This window comes from Mastigoproctus giganteus, chromosome 9, assembly GCF_048544385.1.
Source record: "Mastigoproctus giganteus isolate SK-2022 chromosome 9, ASM4854438v1, whole genome shotgun sequence".
In the NCBI taxonomy this organism is placed as follows: Eukaryota; Metazoa; Arthropoda; class Arachnida; order Uropygi; family Thelyphonidae; genus Mastigoproctus; species Mastigoproctus giganteus.
In genome coordinates this window covers 201760439-201778455 of record NC_143583.1, presented here as the reverse complement: position 1 = coordinate 201778455, position 18017 = coordinate 201760439, and the positions used below count along the sequence as shown (strand labels likewise).

The 18017-nt window shown below is 36.3% G+C and overlaps 1 protein-coding gene across 1 annotated transcript in view; it reads right to left on the bottom strand.

Moving 5' to 3' along the window:
* The window catches only part of LOC150081032 (uncharacterized), a 120147-nt gene that overhangs the window by 38278 nt on the left and 63852 nt on the right, over window positions 1-18017 (bottom strand). The window contains exons 4-5 of the mRNA XM_090380893.1: window positions 14646-14728; window positions 1465-1559 (exon numbers count right to left, since the gene is read on the bottom strand). Coding sequence (XP_090237019.1) covers window positions 1465-1559; window positions 14646-14728 — 178 coding nt within the window. The remainder of the gene's footprint in view (window positions 1-1464; window positions 1560-14645; window positions 14729-18017) is intronic.

The following is an 18017-nucleotide window of genomic DNA, read 5'->3' as shown; positions in this document are numbered from 1 at the left end:
AGCTGAGCTGAGGAATTTAAGACCAAACCAAGCTGCATCACATAGCAACTGGGCAGATGACTCATGCACACATGAGATCTTGGCAGTTGGTAAAATTTATGCCTGTTCAGTTTTGCCTAAGTAACAATGGATGTGATATGAAAAACAGTGTACTGCTCTCTGATTTTGTTTTCAACTGAAGTAAACATCACAGTAAATCTATGCTTCCATACAGAACAGCTCGCAGGTGGTTTAGAATGTTTAAAGATGGAGATGTGATTCAATCAAAAAAATTGATGGTCCTGGAGCTCCAAACACTGCTGTCACCACAGAAACCATAAGCACTGCTTCTGTAACCATGAGAGAAGATAGTCTGTAAAGCAACTGGCAGAGATGTTGAGAATATCAATAGGAAGCATGCACAATATTCTCAATGACCATTTGCATACATGTGTTTGTGCACACTGGGTTCCAAGACTACTCACACCCCAGCAACAGCAAGTTCACATGGATGTTTGTCAGGCACTACAACAGATGATTACCAAAGATGGTGAGGTTCTGCACAAGGTGATAACAGCAGATGAGGCTTTATCATTTCGGACCAGAAAGTAAGCAACAAAGCTTTGTTTGGTAGTCAACATCACCACCAACACTGAAATAAACAAAAGTTGTGGCTTCTGCTGGAAAGATTATGGTCATTTTTTTTTTGACATTCAAGGAATGGTTTACCAGTATGTTTTGCCAAATCATATGACTGTTATGGGACCATACTACAGAACTGTAGTGCAAACTTGTGGGTTCATATTCATTGCAAATGACCACAACTGCATGCAAATAGGTGGATGCTGAATCACAATGTTGTGGGACCTCACATTGCTGATATTATCATTGATTTTTTAGCTAGCATTAGTGTCAAATGTGTTCCTCATCTGCCCTACAGTACTGCCCTTGCACACTGTGATTTTTTTTAAATTTTATTTTGAAAGTTAAAGGATCTGCGAGGAAAACGTTTCCAGTCTTCAAAAGAAGCTGTCACAACATCGGAAATGAATTTCAAATGAAGAACTCTTTATTGCATACAAAAGGCACACAGCCGTACACAATACCCTTCATGGCTACAAGCCAGGGGTAAATGCATGTCAAAAAAAAAAAAAAAAAAAAAAAAAAAACTTCCACTGTGATTTTGAAAAATGGCAGAAACATTGGAGTAAGTGCAATTCATCAAATGGGGACTACTTTGAAATGGACTAACAAAATATGGATGATTAATAAAGGTATGTTGGGAAAAAAAAATATGATCACTATTGAACGGCACTCACATAATGAAAGAAGTTTAAAATGTTTCTTGTGAGAGCCACTGCTTTAAAAAAAAAAATAAATAATAATAAATTAAGTAAAATTAAAAGTGACAACTTCAGAAGGAATTTATTGTATTTCTGAATACACAAAAGCTGCAATACTTTAAGTTTGCTATTAAATACTTACCTGCTAAGATATACCTTTCTTTTCCTATACTCCTCAGAATCCTTGTTGAAAGAAAACCCACTAAATTCTCTCAGAAAACATTTTACATCTTTTTCCTACAAAGTTTTAAGCTAATTATTTAAAATATTCAGCATTACAAATAGAAGTACATAATATTTGTGAAGTTTATGTTTTTTTTTTTCCCCCCGTTTACAGCTTATCTTTCTAAATACAATTATATTTATATAAAATTTGTTAAAGAATCACTGAAAAAACTTCTATAAAAACAAGAAACACTTTACTGATGACAGTTGCAGCAATTGTACTATCACGATATTTTGTTAGAACTCAGATTGACATCTGAGTTCTAAAAAAATATAGTCATGCAGTCCACTGCAAATGAACTCCAAACTATTATCACATATCAAGAATAAAAAAAAAAGGTGGGGTAATCTTAAGCCCATGATCTTATCTTAACAACTGCCAACCTACAAAAAATAAAATTCTAACACAATGCAAACCTTTATGATACACCAAAACATGCTGATTAAAGTTTAACAAGCATGGTTTGTAAAAAAAGCTGTTACAAACCATAAAAAAAATTGCAGCAACTTAATACAGACTTGTACACAGTACTCTAGGTGTGGCCTGACGATTGCCTTGTAATAAAACTGTCATAATCTATGCATAGTGTTATTATCATTATGTACAAGTGAGTCTCATCAAATATTAAGTTAAAACAACTGTATAAATAAAGCTTTGTTTATTCTTGAGAGATCAAAGTCAGAAATTTAATTAGCATTAGCAGAGGCATACAATGCAAGAAAGCATCAGCCAAAAAAAAAAAAAAAAAAACCTTCTCCCATTTCACTCCTCCATTCATTCCAAATGCCTATCCAGCTCAACCTTAAATTTATTTAAGCTATCAACTTCCGGATCAAAAGATGTAAGTCTGTTCCACCAATCAACCACCCACTGGCTAAAGGCAAGCTTCCAAACATCCATTCTACAACTGCCTTTCCTCAATTTGAATCTATGTCCCCTCAGATTTATTTAGGCTATCCACAATAAAAGATGGAAGTCTGTTCCACCAATCAACTACCTGCTGGCTAAAGGCAAACTTCCACAAATCCATTCTACAACTGTCTTTCCTCAATTTCAATCTATGCCCCCTCGGGTTCTTAATCTGAGCAAGAGGAAGAATCCCATCAGCATTCAGCTTACTCAACCCATTCAAAGCTTTATACACTTCAATCAGATCACATCGCAGGTGCTTATTTTCTCCAGGCACTGCAATTTTCAGAACTTAAGCCTTTCTTGGTACGAGCACCCCTTCGTTCCCCTCACCAATCTTGTTGCCCTTCTTTGTACTTGTTCTAGCAACTTTACATCCTTCCTAAAATGAAGCTTCCAGACCTGTACACAGTACTCTGGGTGTGGCCTGACCATTGCCTTGGTGCCTCCGTAGCCAGGTGGGAAGGAGTAGCAGTGCATAGCACACACACCTTGATTAGACCGGGGTTCGAGCCAGTCACCACCAAATACGGAAGATGCGGAAAGGTCAGGGAATGACCACCGCATATCCCGGAGCAATATGGCCTTAGTTGCTAATGCTCCTAAAAACCAAATAACAACAACAATGACCATTGCCTTGTACAACAGGATAATCACCTCCCTGTCCCCTCTAGCAAAATTCCTATATATCATTGACAAGACTCCATAACCTGCCATGGCAGCCAGTCTGCACTGTCAGCAAACTTTATATTTGACTGCACAATCACACCAAGATCTTTATCACTTTCCAATTCCCTGAGTGTAGTACCACACAATTGGTACGTTGTTGCTCTTGGTTTATTGCTACCCATATGTAGTACTTTACATTTGTCAATGTTAACTTCAGTTGCTACTTCTCAGCCCATTTGCTCAACTTATCTAGATCCAGTTGGAGTATCATACTGTCTTTACTGTCGTTAACAACCCTGCCAACCTTTATATTATCTGCAAACTTGGACATTAATCCAGATATACCTTCACCAATATTATTGATGAATACACAAAACAATAATGGGCCCAGCACTGAACCCTGGGGAACTCCACTAATAACATTCGTCCACAAAGAGCAGTGTCCATTGATTACCACTCTCTGTCGTCTCCCACTCAACCATCCCTTTATCCATTCCTTTATCCATCGTAGCAACTTACCCTTAATGCCATACCTCTCCAATTTGTACAGCAGTCTTCCATGTGCAACAGTATCAAAAGCTTTCCTGTAATCGAAGTATACAATATCAAAATTATTTTTGACATTCAGTTCCTTTGTGACCACATCATAGTATCCAATGAAATTGGTCAGACACGACCTCCCTTTAACAAACCCATACTGTGTTTTAACTATTAATGATTCCATTATTTTCCCTGGAACACAAGTTAAACTAACAGGTCAATAGTTACATGTGTCACCTATTGAACCCCCTTTGTGAATTGGTGACACATTTGCAAACCTCCAGTCCATGGGGACCTCCCATGAGTCCAAGGAAGCTCTCATATTTATGGCTAAGGGTTTGCTTATTTCCTTTGCTGCCTCCTTTAATATAATAGGATAGAATCCGTCCATCCCAGGTGCCTTCCTTATGGTTAACTTCAACAATTTGTCCTCCACTTTGCTCTCAGTTATTACAAAATCATTTAGCTCCCTGTTTGATAAACTCTAGCATTCCCCTCATTGAATAACTCCTCATGTGTGAATGTAGATGTAAAATACTCATTCAGTTTGTCAACTACTTGAGCATAATCATCAATAGTCAATATTTGCCTTTAGCCAGCGGGTGGTTGGTTGATGGAACAGACTTCCATCCCTTGTCGTGGAAGTTGATAGCCTAAATAAGTTTAAGGCTCAGCTGGACAGGTATTTCGAACGAACAGAGGGGTGAAGTGGAAGTGGTTATTTTTTATTTATTATTTTTTTTTTTTTTAATTTTTTTTTTTTTGGCTGATGCTGCATAAGCTTGCTTTCTTGCATCAAATGCCTCTACTAACGCTAATGCTAATATAGATGAACCTGAAAAATCCAACAGTCAAAAATTTTAAATTATTAAAAACCTCTCACTTTCTGAATAATTCTGCAAGGAATATCAATTACACTGGTGAGACGGGAATAGAATAACTGGACTTGAGAAATAAAAATAAATTAATAAATGCGAAAAGTACCATATGTTCCAGATTTATGAATTATGTTTCATTAAATAATTTTCAAACACCAATTTCTTTTTGTTTTGCATATTTCCTATACCGAATGTTATTTTATTATTATTATTATGTATTTACAATGTATATATATTCGTTTTGCAAGATACTGAATATACTGATTCATAGTATAGTAGCTAACAGTAGGGTAATTGCTGCTATGGATAAAGGGATAGTTGAGTGGGAGCATGCAGTAGTACTCATCACATGCCACTACTACTACTAAAAGTAGTAGTAGTGGCATGTGATGCAAGAAAGCAAGTGTATGAACTTATGCAGCATCAGGAAAAAAAAAAAAAAAAAAACACACCATTCCCTCCAAATGCCTGTCCAGTTCCTCCTTAATTTATTTAACCTATAAACTTCCACAAAGACAGATGGAAGATTGTTCCAGCAAATAACCACCCGCTGGCTAAAGGAAAATTTCTGCACATCTGTTCTACATCTGTCTTTTCTTAATTTGAATTTATGCCCCCTTAGGTTCGTAATCTGAACAAGTGGAAGGATCCCATCAGAATTCAGCATGCTCAATCCATTCAAGGCCTTATACACCTCAGTCAGATCACTGCGCAGGTGCCTAGTCTCCAGCCACTGCAATTTGCAGAACTTAAGCCTCTCTTGGTAAGAGGATCCCTTCATTCCCCTCACCAATCTTGTTGCCCTTCTCTGTACAAGGTCATTCAAATCTACATCCTTTCTAAAATGAGGCCTCCAAACCTGTATGCAGAACTCAAGGTGTGGCCTGGCCATTGCCTTATACAGAGGGACAATCACCGCCTTTTCCCTGCTAGCAAAATTCCTGTCTAGCATTGACAACACCCCATGACCTGCCCTGGCAGCCTGTCTGCATTGCTCAGAAAACGTCATATCTGACTGCACAATTACTCCCAGGTCTTTTTCATTTTCTACCACCTTAAGTGTAGTGCCACACAGTTGGTATGTTTCTCTGGGATTACTTCTACACACATGCAGTACTTTGCATTTGTCAAGCTTAAACTTCAGTTGCCACTTCTTAGCACATTGGCCCAAATTATCTAGATCCTGTTGCAGTAGCACACTGCCATTACTGTCATTAACAACCCTGCCAACCTTTGCATCATCTGCAAACTTCGACACTAAGCCTGATATACCTTCATCAATATCATTGATAAATATACAAAACAAGGGGACCCAACACCAAAGCCTGTGGGACTCCACTAATTAACAATAGTCCACAAAGAGCAGCACCCATTAATTACCAGTCTCTGTCTTCTCCCACTCAACCATCCTTTTATCCATTGTAGCTACTTACCTTTAATACCAGTCTGCTCCAATTTGTACAATATTCGTCCATGCGCAACAGTGTCAAAAGCTTTCCTGAAATCCAAATATATGATATCAAAATTATATTTTTCTTCCAGTTCCTTTGTAACCACATTCATAATATTCTATCAAATTTGTCAGACAAGACTTTCCCTTAACAAACCCATCCTGTGTCTGATGCAGTCTTGTCTGGATGATCCTGCAATGCATCTTTAACCAGTGACTCCATTATTTTACCGGGAACAGAGGTTAAACTAACTGGTCTGTAATTACTCGTATCACCCTTCGATCCCCCCTTTGTGAATTGGGGATACGTTTGCACATCTCCAGTCCATGGGGACCTCCCCTGAGTCCAAGGATGCTCTCATAATTATGGTTAAGGGTTTGCTTAGTTGCTTTGCCGGCTCCTTTAATATAACTGGATAGATCCCATGCACCCAAGTTGCCTTTCTTATGTTTAACTTCAACAATTTCTCCTCCGCTTTGATCTCAGTTATTACAAAATCATTAAGCACCCTGCTACAATTTGATAACCTTCTGCCATTTTCAAACCTTAATAACTCCTCATGTGTGAATGTAGATGCAAAATACTCATTCAGTTTGTTTGCTATCTGAGCAGGATCATCAACAGGTGAACCATCGATATCAAGTGGACCGATCAGATTCATCCCCGTCCTTTTAGAGTTTATATAAGTAAAGAAATCCTTGCTGTTTTTCTTAGCATCTTTTGCCAAAGATTTCTCGTAATCTGCCTTCGCCTGCCTAACCTCCTTTGTGACCTGATTAGAGACTAGCTTATATCTGCCATAGGTTTCTGAGTCGCTTGATAATTTATATGCATCCCATGTATTTTTCTTCTCTGTCATGAGTCTCGTTAGTTCATTTGATAACCATTTAGGCCTAAACCTTAAACAATATTTCTTGATAGTTATGAAACTTTTAGTAGCATCCACGATTAATTCCTTGAATGCTGTTTGTTGTTTTTTTTTTTTGGTTTTTAGGAGCATTAGCAACTAATGCCGTATTGCTCCGGGAATATGCGGTGGTCATTCCATAACCTTTCCGCATCCTCTGTATTTGGTGGTGATGGGCTCTAACCCCGGTCTAATCAAGGAGCGTGTGCTACGCACTGCTGCTCCTTCCCACCTGGCTACGGAGGGCCTACCTTGAATGCTTCCCACTTAGAATTTACTGTTGGTAACAATGTCAGTTGATCCCACTGTACAGAATTTAAAAAAACTGTCTGAGACCACTGTACTCACCATTACGGAAGCAAAAACCCTTTCCTTTACCCCTGATGGTAATTATATCTTTAAGTAAATCCCACATCAGTACACTGTGATCACTGCCACCTAGTGGTTTCTTTATCTGCAAATTCTTAATACACGAATGATCACTGCTGATAACCAGATCAAGAGTATTACCCTCTCTGGTTGCCTCTCGAACATGCTGCTGCAGAAAACAATCAATTTTAGTCTATCAATCAGTGTTGATGATTATCATGGTTATCAATCAATCAAATAACCTAAATGGTTATCAATCAATCAGTGTTCTCCCTATAATGAATTTTTAAAAAAAATTAGTAAAAGCATTTTTGAAGATTTTCAAGCATTTACTGCTAAAGAGCCGCTCAAATATACTGCCTCCTTCCTTCCGAAATTGCACATTAGCATCTGGAATTAAATAATCATCCTTTTGGTGAACACTTGTGGCCATTGACGCCTGTAGGAGGGTCTTTATTTCATTTTTGTTACATTAATTAAAACAAATGTGTTTTCTTAAAAGTGGTCGTAAACTTTACAATAAATAGGGTAAATTTGTAAGTTGATGTTGGCTCAGGGGAAAACAAAATTCGCTGCGGTAAACTTTAGCATGCTACGGCGGCAATACATAGAATGCTACCATAGTCGGTTTTTAGTAACGCCTACTGAGTGACATTCACTTCTCACCTCAACTGTACCACGTGACCTTCCTGTCAATCATTATATGATATTTATCCCCAGGGGCTCACATCTGGTGAGTATGGGCTTGGCACACCCAGGATCCTGAGCTGGATATCATCATCATTCTTCTCTTTCTTGGTGATTCCCTTCTATTTCTGTCTCTTGTTCTCTCTCTCTTTCTTAGGGTAACTCGGGGAATTTTTTTTTTTTTTTTTGCTGGTGCAGCATAAACCTCAGGCTTCCTTGCACCATGTAGCTAATAATAATAATATGTCCGTTCTCATCTAACTGGACTACCAATAGATGGTTCTCATGAATTTTTTTTTTTTTTTATTTATTTCGTTCGTCATCAATCACATAGGCTATATGCTCTTGTATTTTTTATTTTTTTCTGAAAAGTAACATACAGCATACGTTAACCATAAATTTTCTTTCGTGTGTATATATGAATGAAAGCAGAATAAAAGGAATTCACAGTCGCATATTTCTTCAAAATGATTGATAGGAAAGGTCACATGATACTGTTGAACTGGCAAGCGAACGTCATTGAGTAGGCTGTACTAACAATTCACTATATGGCCAGCGCAGCGAAGTTGGCGGTGTGTGTATCATCAAGAGCTGCATTTGAGTAATCTTTACAATTGCGGAAACAATGTCAAAGAGAAAGTGTTTAAAGTATTAATGATAAAGCAAAGATTGTTATGATATTGACCAGGGTTTTAAGAAAAAAGATGTTGCGGAGAAATGTGGCATACCTGCAAGCAGTTTATCTACGATTTTAAAAAATCGAGAATCAATTTTAAATGCAATTGAAGGAGGAGCAGACAAGAAACGATTTAAGTTGTGTATATACGAAGATGTTGATAAAGCTGTTCTAAAATGGGCGCAAATGATACGTGAAAAGAATATACCAATATCGGGCCTAATAATTAAGCAACAAGCTCTGAAATTTGCACAGTCCCTTAGAATTTCATTCCAAGGGACTGTGCAAATACAGAATTTAATGCAAGCACTGGGTAGCTAGATAAATTTAAGAAGCACCACAGAATTATGGAGAAAGTGTTAATGTAAGCGAAGAAGATTGCAACAGTTGGAGGAACAATACCTTAAAGAAGATTTTGGAAGAATATAAGTGTAAGGATGTTTATAATGCTGACGAAATGGGTTTATTCTTTAAATGTTTACCGAATAGAACACTTGCTTTTAAGGATGATAAATGTTTTGGCGAAAAACAAAGCAAAGAAAGAATCACTGAGCTAGTTGGAGCAAATATGACAGAAAATGAAAAATTAAGACTTCTAGTCATCGGAATATCAAAAAACCCAAGATGTTTTAGAGGCACAAAATCTTTGGAAGGTGACTACACCTAATAAAAAAGCATGGATGACAAGTGATATTTTTGAAGAATGGATATTAAAACTAGACAAGCATATAACAAAAAAATTAAAAAGGAAAATTGTTTTGGTAACTGACAACTGTCCGGCACATCCTGCCAGTATTTCTTCCAAACTTAAAACTGCGAAGTTGTTGTTTTTACCACCAAACAATGGACCAAGGCATTATTAACAATTTTAAATTTTGTTATCGAAAGAGAATAATAATGAAGATTGTCAATGCGTTATCAGAAAATAGAAACTTGGAAGTTACCTTAGAGATTGTATCTCTGAACTGGCAAAAGTTTGGACAAACGATGTCACCGAATACACTATTCAAAATTATTTTTCGAAAGCAGGATTTGTATTGAATACAGACAATGACTGGACGAACAAGATGAACTGCCCCTTTCACAACTGAAAAACTTTTGGACATTATTAGAATCGTCCGGAAACATCGAAAATTAAATAACACTGGATAGTTATGTTTATGTAAATCACAGCAGAACATACAAATGAAGATGGAATACTGCTGAACAGTGTTAGACATGACCATGATCATGAAGAAATTAACGATGACACCAAAGACGCATCAGAACAACCCGTAGAAAAGCCAACTCGCGAAGAAATGATTAACACTTTTAAAACGGTTCTTCATATGGGTCTACAGTTTTGTGAAAATGTTGCTGATAATGTTTTTAATGCTCTGAACAAATGTGAGGTTTTCTTTGAGAATCAGACAATTTTTTAATTGTACTGCGCAAACGAAAATTAGATTTTTTTTTAATTTGTGATACTTACAGGTGAAAATTGTGTAAACGTGATTTAAATAAGTATGTTTTGAAATAAAATACATTCAAAATAAATGTAGATTCATTTTCATTTCTAATTAGATAACAATTTCTAATAAAAAATATATTCTCTGTATAACGAAATTTCTCTATAACGAATTTTTTCGCTGGATTTATCGAATTCGTTATAGGGAAGTTTAACTGTATATATATATATAAAATATTGTTTTATTAAGTGTTCTATAAAGTTACAATCTTAGTAATTAATTGATAAGAAGATAATTATATTTACTTTTCACATCAATCACCAAGATAAAAAATCTCAATTTTCATTTAAATAAAAAATAATAATAATAATAATAATAAATAAAAAAATAATAATAAAAAAAAACAGAATGCACCCAAAATGTAACACACTGCATACATTACCCAACTTAAAAGTATATTATTCAACGTTTAGACTTTACTTAATAAGAAAAAGTTCAATTAATATCACATTTTCAGCATATGTTTCGCTAGTCCCTAGAACACTTTTAAGATCCATCATAGTGGGTGCCTCCCCTCTGCCACAACAGAAATCTATTGACATAAATGAAAGTATATTTCACATATTATTCTAAAATGAAGGGTATGATTTCACATTAATTGACTCTGAAATTTTCAACATATATTCTATTGGCTCCTGAAATGGTTCTAAATTCAATTCTGATTTCATAGCATTCCCTCCTCAATTTCCCCTACACAAATATTACTATTAGTATTAGTATTAGTAACGGCCGCATGGTGCAAGAAAGCCTATGGCTTATGCTGCACCAGCCAAAAAAAAAAAAAAAAAAAAAAAATCCGAACAAAACAATGATAAAAACAAAAAATAAATAAATAAATAAATAACTAAATAATAAACTATTTCGAACAAGGGGTCTTATCCATTTCAAAATTTCAATGATTACTTAGAATATAATAGGAATCTTCTTCTTTAGAACAGTTTGTTTCCTCCAATAACAATAATACTCCTTTTCCATAAATACCATTCACCACTTTCTCAATCAAAATTTGACAAAATTGAATTTATTTTTTTTTTTTATTTTATTATTTTTTTTTTTTTGGGTAGTTGTCGGCACATCGGCTTTTGTGGCCATAATGCACCTCCCAAGGTTTTTGCAGTACTTTGATCCAAGCCCAAGGCAGGATTCGAACCCGCGACCTTTGGGTTGCCAGGCAGGCATCCTACCCACCCGGCTAGCCCGGTCGGCTAATTGAATTTATGCCCCCTCATGTGCCTAGTCTGAACAAGAGGAAGAATCCTATCAGCACTGAGTTTGCTCAAGTGTTTCAAATCCTTAAACACTTCAATCAGATCAACTCACAGATGTCTAATCACCAGATACTGCAATTTGCATAACTGAAGACTTTCTTGTTCCACTCACCAATATCATTGCCCTTCTTTGTGCCCATTCTAGCAGCTCTACAACCTAAAATGAGGCCTCCAGACCTGTATGCAGTACTCAAAATGTGCCCTGGTCACTACCTCATACAATGGGGTTTTTTTTTTTTTTTTTTGGGGGCATTAGCAACTAAGGCCATATTGCTCCTGAGATATGCGGTGGTCATTCCCTGGTCTTTCCGCATCCTCCATATTTGGTGGTCACGGGCTCGAACCGCAGTCTAATCAAGAAGCGTGTGCTACGCACTGCTGCTCCTGCCCACCCGGCTATGGAGGCGCCTATATAATGGGATGAAGAACTTAAACCTGCTAACAAAATTTCTGTATATCATTGATAAACTTAATGAACTGTCTTGGCAGCTTGTCTACACTATTCAGAGAACTTCATATCAGACTGCAAAATTACACCCAGATCCTTTTCACTGACCACTACCCACAGTGTAGTACTGCACAGCTGCTACATCACTCTGGGATTACTGTTACCCATACGCAGTACCCTGCATATGACAATGTTGAACTTTAATTGCAATTTCTCTCACAAATGCAACACTCTCATAAATTTTAAATGCTGGCTGATATTTCAAAAAATAAAAAATAATATCAATATATACTGAATATAATAACTATATATATAAAGATATGTTTAGACATGAAGGGTGGGGAATGCATAAACAAAATAAGGCTGGCTCTTGAAGAAAAATAAACATTTTACTGCACCCTTACAGACCATTATACTCTGGTAAGAATGATATACCTTTACTGAAATCCAGAGCCTTAGTGCACAGTTTTTTTTTTGGCCAAAATATTTCTGATAGCATATGTACAGGGTTGTTAAAACTAAAGTATCCCTATGTAGAGGGCTCTGGAGCAAGTTCTAAGGCTGGTATTGAAGAGAAATTTGGATAACAGGTACAATTAAGAATGCCCTCATCATTTATTGGAAAAAAAAAATTAGTTACAAAATTTTTCACTATATGGCACTATGGCAATACAAATTACTTGAACAGAGCTACAATTGTTTGATGTGTCCCCCTTTTGGTCAACAACAGTTCATTCAAAGAACAGCATTTTCTACAGCAGAACATAACATGTCATCTGGAATAGCCAGCACATGACATATAATGCTGTGCTTCAGATCTGCCAGAGTTTGACATCCTTCCCGATACAACTGGTTCTTCAAAAAACCCACAACCAAAAGTCGCATCGGGTGAGCTTCTGTGATTGGGGTGGCCAAGATGTCTGGAAACAACGGCTGATGACCTGTTCATCTGTAAAGTGTTGTTGACTTAGCAATCTTTGGACACAACGGTGGATGTGGGGTGGCACACTATCTTGCATGAATATGGTATCCTGAAGGCACCCACATTGTTGCAGCTCTGGTATTGTGAAATTTGCCAACATTTCATAATATCGCTGTCCAGTGATGGAACAGGTACGGGGTGCAGTCGATATTACCTGTTCAAAAAAATATGGCCCAATCATGAATGTGGCCATAAATCCACACCATACTGTCACTTTTGGAGAATGCAACGAGACCTCTTGGATAACTCGAGGGTTTTCTGTTGCCCAAATGCAACAGCTGTGCATATTCACTTGTCCCTTTAAGCAGAAGCAGGCTTCATCACTGCAAAGAATGTTCCATGTCCAAGTGATATCCACTTTCATTTGCGCCAGAAACTGAAGTGGTATGTGAAACGAATATTGTATCTGCATCACCATGCTTTAGCTGCTATAGCATGCGTATCTTGTAAGGATAGTACCGCAACACCAGATGCATTACTAGCCTTACAGTGGAACTGAAGACTTTCTTGTTCCACTCACCAATATCTATGGTATGTCCACTTCACGAGAAACAGCTGGCACACTTGCGCTACCACATGGAGATTGACTCGATAAATCCACAACAGCCATAGGCACATCTTCAACAGAAGAGGAGTCTACTCGTTTTTGACCTCTACCTGGTTGAACACCAAGATGTCCTGTTGCTTCAAATTTTGCAATCATTTTGCGGACAGCACAAACAGTCATAGGTCCACACCTTATGCACTTCTGATGCCGGAATTCTCTGATGGCTGCAGCTGCACTGTTGCTGTTCTGATGGTACAGCTTCACTAATAGCACCTTTTCCTGCAACATTGTTGGCATTGCTGCTGTAATGCAGGCAAACATCTACTGTATGATTTTGAAGAGACTGCTTTGCTTTTATACAGTACAGTAGAGCTGGGTAGTGGCGCTGTGGAAATAACTTACGATTATGCAAATGACGTAAGTTATTTGCATAATCGTAACTAAGATAGTTATATGCCATACAGTGACAAATTTTGTAACTTTTTTTTTTTCAATAAATGGCAAGCACATTCTTTATTGATTATGCAAATAACTTACATTATTTGCATAATCATAACTAAGATAGTTACGTGCCATACAGTGACAAATTTGTAACTTTTTTTTTTTTTTTTCAATAAATGGTAAGCGCATTCTTTATTGTACCTGTTGTCCAAATTTCTCTTCAGTACGAGCCTTAAAACTTGCTCCAGAGCCCTCTACATTGGGATACTTTAATTTTAACAATCCTGTATATAGAACTTCAGTAATAGTACATAACTAGTGACATAACTGCGCATCATAACCAAAATAGCTGGTTATTTTTATAATCAATTATATGCAAAATTAGGTACACTGAAAACAAGGAAACTGAAGATGGGGGGGAAAAAAAAATAGTACAGAGAGGCAATCCAATGTTATCAAAACTAAAAATAAACTGCTATATTTATTATAAATTTCATAATCAAGTAATTTGCATATAGTCAATTATTGTGGACTGTTATTATAGATTTCATAATTGACTAACTTGTAGATAATCAATTGTTTAAATTATTAAAACAATCAATTATGCCCATCACTACACACAATCACTATGACTATTTAAGCAATTTAGGTTAACTCTAACCCTAAACACTTGCCCAGCCATTAAGAACCATTTATATTAAATGTTATTTAGTTACATAGCCTTGTTTTCTGAGCTTTTTAAAAATTTACACACACATGAAAACTTTTTATTTTTAACTGTATGCACAAATTGCAAAACAGAAAACCATTCACTTACCATGCATTTACCCTGATAGCGTGAAATTAACCTAAAGAGTGGACCAAGATCTTTTGAAGACATCCTTGTAATGTTTTTGGCAACTATTAGAAAGAAGAGCAATTTCAAAATAACATCTGGGAACACTTACAAATATTATTAATTACATGCTGATATATTCAAATGCAAAAATTGGTACTGGTTTTTTTGAGATTACTGCTTAATGTATGTGTTTGATACTTAGCATTTAATTATTTTATATTAGAGATAGTAACTAGTGCCAAAACTCTGGCTAGACAGCTAGAGTTTTGGAGACAGTGTATGACATGTTACAGTGCAACTTGTAATTACTGCTTTTTCTATAGTATCTACAAAGTAACATGGGAAGAAATTAATATAAAAATTTCAATGTATTCTTAAAGAGGAAGCACAAGTAGCATATGTGTTTTCAACACCATCCAAGGAATCTTTTTTTTATATATATATATATAATCAAGAAAAGACTGCTCAGATGGTGTTAAGAACACATAATATGTGTTCATAATAGCATATTATGCTATATGCTACCTTTAGGAATCAATTAAGTTACTATTTTTAATGCTGATCCCAAATATAAAAGGTTGCCAAAAGTAAGGGTATTCTAATGCTTTATATGAGTTGATAATTGGGGAAACTAGAAGCAACTTTTTAATTGAAAACAACATCAACAGATTTTAAAAAATGAATCAATTTTTTTAATTATTATTATTATTATATTTTTTTTATGTAACCCCAAGAATGAAAGGTATTAGAACCTATAGTACTTAAAACTGTGCAAGTTTTGTTTTGTTTTTGTTATTTGGTTTTTAGGAGCATTAGCAACTAAGGCCATATTGCTCCGTGAATATGCGGTGATCATTCCCTGACCTTTCCACATCCTCCGTATTTGGTGGTGATGGGCTCGAACCCCGGTCTAATCAAGAAGCGTGTACTACGCACTGCTGCTCCTTCCCACCTGGCTACGGAGGCACCGACTGTGCATGCATTGAAGGCTAAGAAGACAGAAGATATTGACATTAGACTTGAACATCAGACATTTCTGTTAATTGACATTAGACATTTCTGTTTATTATATCAATATAATATATTATATTTTGGAAAATATAATAGAAGAAAATTGAAAGAAGGTTGTTCCAGAGAACAGAAGTACAAGAGATAAATGAGGAAAAAAGTTATATCTGTGAGTTGGGCACTGAATGTATGTTGACTATTTGGGGCATGTGTTCAGACTCGTTTGGAAGAGAGCAGTGGAGTTAAGTTGCTAATTTGGAAAGTACCATGGAACTATCTATGGTAATGGCATGTAGCAGAAATCGAAGATCTACACAACAGAGAACAGAGAAACTTCGTAAGAGACAAATCATTAATTAACTTGACTGTCCTCTTTTGAATAGTTAGAGAGCTTAAGAGATTTGGGTATTCACTCCAGATGTGGAAATTGTATTCCATGGTAGAGTGGATTTCAGATATGCACAGGGTCGGTAGTTGTTTAGAAGAAAAGTAATGGCAAAAGTGAAAAAGAAAATCCAATTTATTTGATGCAAAGGAAATAACTTTTGTGATGTGCTTATGCCAAGCAAGATTAGAAGTCAGGCTGATCACCGGGGAGGAGCACAAGAGTGGTAGATTTTTTTTTTTTTTTGCAAGAAATAATAGTTATTAGGGAAATTTTTTTTTTTTGGAAGTCTTGGAATAGCAGCTCTGATGCCTAGACCTGAGGTTAGCAGAGGGTGCATATGATTCAGCTGTTGTAGAAACATAACAGAAAATAGGTCAAGTTATAATTTAACGGATGCAAACAAGGAAAGTATGTAAAAATGACGTACTTTTTAGACATTAAAGCCTGATATACTCTCATCGACATCATTAATAAATACAGAAAATAAAAAAGATACTAAATACTTAATAAAATTTGATTATCAGTTTCATTTCAAAAACCATTTGTGACAGTTCTATTAATTATTTCTTTAATATTTCATAATTTGTTTCAATTTCTAAAAGATTAAGAAGATCCACACTTCCATATTCACAGAAATCAATCTCAGGTTACCAATAAACTCTCCTACAGTTTATTGGTAATCTGATATTTTATGCCTGACTGGAGGCTTTTCTATCTTGGCGACTTTTGAGCCAGACTCAAACCTTAGAACACTGAGCACTATTCGTTGATTTGGTTCTGTGTTAAACAGTACCCACCTCATGAAAGCATCTAGATTACCTCATGAACACACTTACGTTATGAAAACATAATGTAAGTATTTGGTAAAGATAATATTTTTCAGTGACTACTTTCATTGCAGAAATGAAGAGAAAGAGACCAGAGAGTGCTCTGAAGGATGGTACATAAATCCCCTCAGTTATTAAATATTGCCAACCAGCTCAGGGTTGACGGTATTGAGTTTAATGACAGTTTTGCTACTGAGGCCAAACTGTCTCTGTTTATTTGCAAGTAGCATATCATTATAGGTGTTGAATTGTATGCTTCTATACAGGCCAATATGATTCCAAGAGAGTAAAGGTTTTTCTATATTTGCATCATTTCCTAGAAAATGTGATAAATCCTCTGCAACGTTCAACCTGGAGAATGACTGAAAAATGTTTGAGTGGATGGTTAAATATAAGGGACAGTCAACAAGTAAATAACAGACCGTAAGTAGAGTATTACAGTATGAGCACTGGAAGAGTTTTTTCCCAATAAAAGGAAGAGATGTGTAAGATGGGTGTGCTCAATTTTCTCTTGCCAATACCACTTCCTCTTGTCTGTTTTAGCATTAGCATTAGTAGAGGCATTTGATGCAAGAAAGCAAGCTTATGCAGCATCAGCCAAAGCTAGAGGGACATAGCTTTATCTGGTGAAATTTATAGTTGGTATTACTTTTCCAGATATGTGACAAATTTTTGCAACAGGCTTTGTGAGTAGTAGTAGTGGCATGTGATGCAAGAAAGCAAGTGTATGAGCTTATGCAGCATCAGCCAAAAGGGGGGGGGGAAATCACACCATTCCCTCCGCCTGTCCTCCTCCTTAAATTTATTTAACCTATCAACTTCCACAACGACAGATGGAAGTTTGTTCCAGCAATTAACCACCCGCTGGCTAAAGGCAAATTTCCGCACATCTATTCTACATCTGTCTTTTCTTAATTTGAATTTATGGCCCCTTAGGTTCGTAATCTGAACAAGTGGAAGGATCCCATCAGAATTCAGCGTGCTCAACCCATTCAAGGCCTTGAGCATGCTGAATTCTGATGGGATGCTTCCACTTGTTCAGATAATATACTTGTTGAATGATAGGCTTATAGTCAACATAAAGGAACCTGAGGATGTTGTGAGCAATTGAGATGAGTGTGTTTAGTG